Source organism: Berghia stephanieae, chromosome 11, assembly GCF_034508935.2.
Source record: "Berghia stephanieae isolate SIO BIC M18660-M18661 chromosome 11, UCSD_Bste_1.3, whole genome shotgun sequence".
NCBI classification, from domain to species: Eukaryota; Metazoa; Mollusca; class Gastropoda; order Nudibranchia; family Aeolidiidae; genus Berghia; species Berghia stephanieae.
In genome coordinates, this window is record NC_088370.1 from 3,952,824 (window position 1) to 3,962,459 (window position 9,636).

General features: G+C 36.9%; 1 protein-coding gene across 1 annotated transcript in view; it reads right to left on the reverse strand.

Moving 5' to 3' along the window:
* Positions 1-5,604: 5,604 nt before the first annotated feature.
* Positions 5,605-9,636, reverse strand: part of LOC144957149 (uncharacterized) — a 29,580-nt gene continuing 25,548 nt past the window's right edge. Inside the window, exons 14-15 of the mRNA XM_078888167.1 lie at positions 7,370-7,533; positions 5,605-6,067 (exon numbers count right to left, since the gene is read on the reverse strand). Coding sequence (XP_078744293.1) covers positions 5,980-6,067; positions 7,370-7,533 — 252 coding nt within the window. The 3' untranslated portion in view covers positions 5,605-5,979. The remainder of the gene's footprint in view (positions 6,068-7,369; positions 7,534-9,636) is intronic.

A 9,636-nucleotide genomic window follows, 5' to 3' on the forward strand; every position in this document is an offset into this window, starting at 1 on the left:
AGATGGATGAGTTCTTCATGACCAATTTCGACTTCGAAAATGGAGTAATAGATAATATAAACTCATGTGTGTGATCAAACACTACAAACATTCTGATCTCCTTTAAAATATTTAGTTTTTTAAATAAAAATCGATCAAACTAGGAAAAACGTTTTTTATGAAATAGATAGATAATCATAGTAGAAACACGATTAACTGTGGTCAATTTTGGCTATGCATGTGGCCATCTGGCAGATTAAAATTGTTATGGTGGAAGCTGGTAAATAACGCAGATTAAAGAAAGAGCAGATACGACACCAGAGATTGATATGGCTACTGAGCGTTTGTGCAACCTCGTATTCCTTTGATGTAAAACTATGGTCGCTAACCAATTTCGTCTGTACTTAAGCACTTTAATTCGAACGAGATTAATCATGATTAGTAGACGGAAAATAGAAAAAGGTCAGGTTTTCGATAATAATAATAAATTAGAAGCAATATAATGAGACAAATATGATGGAGAAGTGACAGATGAAAACAGAAAATAAAAAATCACGGGGTGTGGCTGGATAGCTCAGTCGGTTGTGCGACCTCTCTCTCTCTCTCTCTCTCTCTCTCTCTCTCTCTCTCTCTCTCTCTCTCTCTCTCTCTCTCTCTCTCGGCCAGACAGAGGGTGCCGTTCCAATTTGATCCTGAGTTTGGCACTGATCCCGTGTCTTTTTATTCTCTCTTTTCCTCTGGCACTTCTCCATACACCATTTTTCTCATCATTATTGATAGAAGTGCCCGCTCCACACTTTTTCTGAAGCATTTTTATGTACTTTTAACTATTTACATTTTTGGCTCAGCTCCATTGATCGGGTTTAGTTTATCTATTCTTTATCTAACCAAAAGAGTGCCTGCATTCAATAACGCCATGAAATACTGGACATCCTCAAATCGACCTCTTAACTGGACATGGCAGAAATGCATCAAATATGTGCAGATGGAAACTTCGAAACAGTGATACCTGCCAGAAATGTCAGGCAGCCCCAGAGACCAGCGATCACATCGTCCTCCACTGCCCAGTCACTAAACTTGAAGGTGGCTACGAAACCGTCTCTAGGGCGGAGGAAGACTTTAGAGGCGCGGTTGGCGAAATAAATTTGGAAGTGTAGCCATACGCTAATACTACTATCTATTTTTTTTTTTTTTAAGTGTTGGGGGGTCAAATTTGTATGGTTTAGCCCATGTTAAATTTTGCCATCGAGCACATCACTATTGCCAAATCTAAAATTTATAAAACTATTTTATTTTAAAACATAATTATAATTCTTTTCTTTTTTTTTTAAAGGCAATTCTAACACCAGTTGGACAAATTAATGATTATAAATTTAGCAAATCTGAAAGCGCGTAATGATAAGTCATTAATTCGTGCGGCTATATAGTCTAGTGGTATGACAATCGCTTTCGGATTGGAAGGTCCTGGGTTCGAGCCTCTCTCGACGCATAGCTGAGTCCTTGGAGAAGGCTCTTTACTCACATTCTCTCACCGTACTCAGGTGTAAAATGAGAACCTGGCGGTTAACAGCGTTGTCTATGTCCGAAAAAATTGTAACATCGCCTAACAGGCGTCATGTCCCGTCCTAAAATGTTAAATGTTTCTGTTGGCAGGGACCCCTTGTAAAGCGCTTTGAGCACATTAAGTGGATATTGCGCTATTTAAAAGCTCATTTTAAGAAAGCTCATTTAAAATTGATTTGACCCTGGGAATTGCCATCTGGCCGCCTTGTTGCCAGATTCATTTGCGCGCACCTACAGACTTTATAACCAGACTAATTTTGATCGTTGGATGACTCAAAAGATTCGTCTTGATCTATGTTAATTTCCACATTACAGGAGTATAATGATTAATAGTAAAGATGAAGGGCTATTCACCATAGCCTTTATTTCCCCGCACGTATGACGGGCTCTCTACTATTAATAATAATTGCGATAGAAATAAGTCGTAGTTTTAGTAGTGATATTATTATTATTATTATTATTATTATTATTATTATTATTATTATTATTATTATTATTATTATTATTATTATTATTATTATTATTATTATTATTATTATTATTATTATTATTCTTTCTTGCTTTGTCCGGCACCTTTCATACACACTTGTTCATATCGCCATCTTGAAAACCCCTGGATAACGACATAATTTTCTGATCCCGGGTGATGTTGTTGTTCAGGGGTTGAACTCTATTTATTTTCCAGACAAAGACAACGCTGTTAACGGCCAATTAGTTCATTTTACGGTGGGAGAATGTGAATAAAATAGCTTTTCCCAAGGACTCAAATCTCCATAGATCAGTGCGAGGCTCAAACTCTGGACATTCTAGTCAAGTTGCTAGACCACATACCCGCAAAAATTACATTTAATATCATTAATAATAATAATAAAATGAAAATTAGAAATATATGAACTTAAAACCAAGCTTCAAATTGTTACCATAAATTCACATGTTATTATCTAAATCATTCCGACATAATACCATTTTGTGGCGGAAGCTCACATATGACATGGGATCGACATATTGCAAAAGAATTGTAGAAAGATTTTTATTATCTTGTTCAATAATATCTTTTCTCCCTGGCCAAACAATTTTTCATCATTTTGGCTAGAAAACATTTACTTACTTACTTACTTACTTACTTATCCGAACCAGCGACCACCTGAGATCTAGCCCTTCGATCGTGTGCCATGACGTAGAAGTTAGATGTCTTTTGTGGTTGTTCCAGGTGACTATAAAGTGTGTTACTGATGCTTGGATTTGGTGGAAGGAATGTGCATCTCAGGTCTTCAAGAGGTTGACATTCAAGCAAGTGGTGTGTTACTGTTTCATTGGGGTGTTAGAAAACATTTACTTAAAAATGGTATCAATCCGTTAATCCAAGATGACTCCAAACTTGTCAAAAAGTCAAAAGGTCTCCATACACCTAGGTCCCGTCCTACGTGTTTAATGTTGCTGTTGGTCAGGGGCCCCTTGTAAAACACTTTGAGCACGTCAAGTGGATATTACGCTATAGGGAATGAGATTAGCGGAAGAGTAACGTCCCTTGATTGGACGTCACCCATAGTCTGTGACGTCACCGGCGGGAAAGTTATTAGAGAGAGAACGTCATGTTGGTTGTGCGCAAGCGTCTCTCGTCCTCGCTCAGTGCGTTGAACTGAATTTTGTAGTGAGAATCGGACCGACAGTAAATAATTGTCTGCCACTCTTTGGATTGGACGCTAGTATTATTGTATTGTAACTTATCGAGGTGCAGTATCGGGATCCCAATTGACTAAAGGAAGGCTTCAATTTTGAATTGGTATCAAAATGAAATAATATAATTTATGTTGTAGTTTTTGGTATAATGACCAATGCTAAGGATAACATGGGGTAGTGCCCGCATAACTCATTATTCAATGTTTTGAACAGCCTCGGTATTCACTTTCATTGTCATCATCATCATCATTATCATCATCATCATCATAATCATCATCATCATCATCATCATCGTTGTCGCCGTCGTCGTCATCATCATCTTCTTCTTCTTCATCATCATCATCATCATCATCATCATCATCATCATCATAATCATCGTTGTCGCCGTCGCCATCATCATCATCTTCATCAGCATCATCATCCTTACCACCACCAACAACTACATCATTATCATAATATCATCACGAACTCTTACCATTAAATCCCCCACCCCCGCACACACACACACACACACACGCACGCACGCACACACACACACACACACACACTTCTTTTCTGAATCCAAGACCTCTATTCTGACTGTTACTGCTCTCCTCATCCTGGGCTTCGTTCCAGTGGGGTGTTTTGGCCTGGCCTTCTTGCTCTACGCATAACAGCTCTAGGTCTGCCTGGCACCTAAAAAGGCTACATGCCCACCCCAGGAGAATTAAGCCCCGCTCACTCAGGGTTTCTTGCCGGCCTTGGACACGTTTTAACTAACTGGGTTTCCTTTGTCATCCCAGCTGTTACATGAATCACCATAAAACAGGTTGGTAGTGTCAGTTATCTGATATAAAAAAGTATCGAGTGAACATTATGAAAGAATATTCATTTTTGGCCAAAACTATATTTCAGGCCATGTACTCATTTTATACCTGGGTACGGTGAAGGAGACTTTTCATGGACTCAACCCTGCTGGTCTGGTGCCAGAGAAGGTGAAGTGAGTGTTACACCACAAGACATCTCGGCGTTGGTTTCTAAGTTTCCGTGTATTTTTATCTGAAGTAATCCGAAATAATTGGCTTTTACGCCTTTTGTACTGACCAGGGTATCATTCTGATGACATCTCTATTACGATTAAACGGGGGGTTTTTGTTTGTTTGTTTTTGTTTTTTTTTTTGTTTTTTTTGGTCAATTTCCGAAAGAAATCTATTATACTGCTTTTCCTCTTCTATTAACTTCCACCCACTCCCAACAGAAAGACCGATACGGCTGGCACAGATAAATCATCTTTACCATCGTAATCGTTATGGAAGTGTTTTCCGGTTTGTTTTATTTTGTGTTTGCTTCCGGCTTCCGGCGACCTTCATACCTTGGCTATGAATGTAGTCATCACAGAGGAGACACCATTAATGGGAGACACCCATTATCCAGAAAGGCAATCGAGTGCATTCATAAGGGGTCTTTTTGACGTTGTTTATCTTTAGTGCTGTATAGATTGCTAAGATGTAGAAGAACACAATTAAACACACAAATAGATTTTGAAAAAACAAATCACACCAGACCATTTCATTTTCTCCGCATTACACTGTTATCTTGGAGGTCCCTGTAATTCACTTGGAAGAGCACTGGCTTCACAAACAAATGAACTGGTGCAGTCGAACTTTTTTTTTTTCTGTCCTAACGAGTAGATATCTAGGTCTACTATGTCTTGCGCAAAGTACTATGCTATTGACAAAGGGTAGTAACTAGTAAGTTATAAGCCTAATGACTCTTGAGTCTTAATACTGAGACTTCATTGAATGTCAAGTTAGACAATTTTCGCCTAGTTTAGGGTCTTCTTCGCCTACTTAAAAAAAACTTTTCTGGCCAAATCTAAAAAAAGAAATAGAATGGCTTTTTTTATTTTTTTATTTTTTTTTTGACAGCACAGACCGCAACAAATGGGATAGGTCGTAAAGCCATCTCTTACTATCGTTTGAATAGAAAGCTCTTTTATCGTAAATACTTTTCACCAGACCTAACAGAACCAGATACCCATTTACCTCTGAGTGGACAGATGGATCAGATAACAAATTCGGCACAATCCAGAATTAAAAGCATATAATATGTAAGTGAACCAAAAACTCAACTAACTGGGATGTCAGGACCTCCAACCAATGAAATGATGGGAAATTGTCCCCAGAATTGTTCAGAAGAAAAAAAAGAGATCCACAACATTGGTTTCCAGGAATGAACGGAACAATTGATCTTATCTTTATTTTTTTATCGACTATTTTCATAATGAAGGTGTACCTGTCTTGTGCATCTAATCATTTTTTTTTTTGGGGGGGGGGGGGGGGGGGGGGGGGGAGAGATTTGATTTGTAGTGGTTTTGATTGGATTTGGGGTCGTTGAATTTATTTTGTGGTTTATCAATTCGTTGATGTTGCATTGTCTTCAATCGTACCTTCGTTAACTTACAGATGGCTTTTTCCGGATTAAAAAAAGAAAAAAACCTTTTTTTAAAAGTCACAATAAAATGCGACGAAAACCAAAAGAAAGTGAGTTGTAGTTAGTAGTGCTTAAGGAAAGAAGTGATCTAACTGGTCGAACTATTAAATACAACTCGCTCTACTCTTCTACTTCTATTAGCTGGTCGTCGCCATATATTTTGATGTGATTTTTTTTTTGGTCAGAGTTAGAAAGATAAAAATCTAATATCGAAGCGTCTGTCCACTAATTGGTCACTTTGAGTTTGCGAAGGCTCCGCTCCGCCCTTGTGGACGGTTTGGTGGTCTACCTCCTTGACTGTCTCATCTCAATGAGTTGCTTGTTGTGATTGTCCCAGCAACTCCTGAGGTTATCACATCTAGCGTATTCAAACCTGAAGAGGTAAAGGGAAATATGATTAATCATCTCATGTTTGATATCATAGATCGGTGTAAAATAATGAGTAAAATTGAATGTTAAGCTTAACTTATAAAAATGGAGTTAAAATTAATGCCATTATTTAGCGTGAGTACTTTTGTTTTTTTATTCTTCAATAACTTACGCCTTTGTATTTTCTAGTTTTAATAATTGAACCCACTGTGCCATGTTCTAAAGTCACAGAATCAAAATTCACTATCTTCAGCGAGGCCCTATATGCTTATTTATTACCGAATTCCAATATTTATATTATACCAGATAGGCGAGCATTGTCACAAATAATATAGTAAAAAGATAATTCCATAACACAGACCTCATGTAAAAATCTCAATGTCCAAGTGGCGGTTTCTCATTATTAATTCTTATAATATTTATTTTATCCTTATCTTTTGTTGTTGATAACTTCCTCATAATATGGAACACTATACCTACGTCAATATTTAATCATTTGTCTTAATTTCAGACTTAGTTCCATTTATTATTATTATTATTATTATTATTATTATTATTATTATTATTATTATTATTATTATTATTATTATTATTATTATTGTTATTGTTATTGTTATTGTTATTATTATTATTATTATTATTATTATTATTATTATTATTATTATTATTATTATTATTATTATTATTATTATTATTATTATTTGCATTCAACTAAGTTCAATACCATTCATTCACTTTCTTTATTAGTACAGAAGGGAGACCATAAGTCATATTCTATTCCTTCGTCTCAATCACAGGCTTAGTTCCCTTGCCAAACTGCAACTGGAGTTTGCGACTGCTTACTAACAAGGGACACAATACACTATTATGACAAGCTTTATAATAATCACCCGCTTTGCTCCCTTGACGCCAGAACGTAATATTATGGCTCAAACCAAAATGGCTTAAACTCAAATGACTTGAAGACCAGTTGTAGAAATCAAAATGGCTATCTACATTTTGTTGTACGTAGTCGCTACAGTAATAATAATAATAATAATAATAATAATAATAATAATAATAATAATAATAATAATAATAATAATAATAATAATAATAATAATAACAATATGATGACGAAAATGATGATGATGATGATGACGACGACCACGATGAAGGATGGTGGTGGTGATGATGATGATGGTGATGATGATGACGACGACGACGACGACGATTATGATGATGATGATGATGATGATGATGATGATGATGATGATGATGATGATGATGATGATGATGATGATGATGATGATGATAATCTCTTTACCCTCGTTTGGAGTTATATCGGATGGCCAAATCATGGGTGTGGGCAGCTGCCTCGGACGTGTTGACGACAATCTGTAGGGATGGCTCTGACTTCATGGCTAGGTAATCCTCTCGACTGATGGTGAAACTATGGAAGTGGTCTATAGGTATGGTGGTGGGGGACATCTGAAATAGGAGATTGACTAATTAACCCCTACGGGGTAAAGATTCACTCTAACCAATAACTGTGTTAAAAATGATGTGTTCGTATTGAATTCTGATTTTGTTTTGTTGTTTGTTTGTTTGTTCTTGTGGTTGTTTTTTTGTTGTTGTTTGTTGTTGTTGTTGTTGTGGGTTTGTTTTTTTTTTGGGGGGGGGGGGTTGTTTTGTTTTGCGCGTAATAATGTACGAACGAGTTCGTATTACAACATGAAATGTAATACTTCGCAGTAAATACTGAACACCAAAATCAAGATGTTAAAGACTGATGTCGAGCATTTTGCTCTATGGATCGGAGTGAAGGAAGTCCATAGAAATAATCATCCAGAAATTTGAGGTACGGTATTCCAAAACCAATGTTCACCGCGGACCTTCGGTCAAATGCCATCTCTAAACGAGGACTTCAGAGCTAGAGCAGAGGCAGAGTCTCTGGAAAGTTTCATTAAAAGGAAAAGATAGAAATTGTTAGGGCAATTCTATCACAGACTTCATTAAATCATTGCCCAGGAAGGCTCGCGATGGACGCCCCACGGAAACACGTAGACGTGCATTGGATGGAGAGGAACCTAAAGCAGAGAAGACTGTCCCACGCGGCGGCTTTAACTCACTCAATCATAGAGACTTTTGCCACTTTTCAAAATTGGAAATTTTTAAATTAAAAATGAGCATTCACATGTATAGTTTTATTCAACTACGACTAGCATGTATAAAACTAAAAACATTAACTTCGATACTACGCCTATAATTTGTCCCAGAAAAATGTGATAAATAGGCATGGGGTAAAAGTAACCCGGATAAACTACGGATATAGTCGGTGTTAGGGTTGAGTGAGTTAAGAATAGCAGCTGACAGGACCATGTAGAGATACTTTGTGATGCCATCAAAGCCAGTAGAAAATTGAGTGAGTGAGTTGAACAGTATAGTCCATTCCGTGTAAAAACAAACAAACAAACTACTTTATGCCACTCCTCATCTTGGAAAACTCTATCATTTCTTGGTAAAAAAAAACCGTTGGTAATCGTTGAATAATGCTTCGAACCCGTGGTATAAAATATTTAATCAACGATGAAGAATATTTTTGCTTAATTTATTGGTTTGAATAAACTCTTGAAAGGACAGCTGATTGACTTCGTCCTACGTGTTAAATGCTGCTGTTGGCTAGGGGCCCCTTGTAAAGCGCTTTGAGCACATTCAGTGGATAATGCGCTATATAAAAGTACTACTTTTTATGGGGACGTAATTTCACTATACGTTAGAAGTTGAAAGCCACCCAGAGGAAAGTAAACAATCATTTTTTGTATGCCAGAAAAATTGTCAGTTCTTACCAGATTCCAAAAGATTTTACTTCTGTGAAGCGTCATGTCTCATCAAAAATGTTAAGTGTCGCTTGTGGCCAGAGACTCCTTGTAAAGCGACTTGAGCACGTTTAGTGGATATTGCTTTATAAAAATGCTCTGTGTTTTAAATACGATATTAAAGTCCACACGTGACCACCCATTCTAAACAATATTATGTTGGAGATTTCGAGGCCTGAAAAGTAAGTTCATTGTCAGAAATTGTCATGATGTCACATTCTTACTTTTCCGGTTCCAATATCCTTGGAAGTGGGTATTCGACCAGTCCTTCGGAGGACTAATAGTGAATAGGTTACATATTGAATCATACGGTGGCATACCTTTTTAGTAGAAGGATATATAGATATAAAGAAGATGACGTCACACAGGCCTTTGTTATTGTTTTTTTTTGCCATCCGCGTTTATGAGTAATGCTCACTGAACTGTATTAATAATTAACCTGACTATAAACGTTCATGGATACACACAGTTTTGTGTGTTGGTCCGTTATACTTCCGGATGGCGATGTTATGAGCTTCTTAGCCAAGCGCATACTATCTATAGGCAAATTCTAAGGATTACGGGACGTAAAAGAGCGAAGATTAGTGATTTTTATTGACGAACAACATACACTTAGACTAGAAAATAAGATGCATCACACTGAAACCAGAAGACTATTTACAGAAGGTATGTATTCAGTCCTCCGGAAGAGTGGTTTCACACTTCCAATGAGATT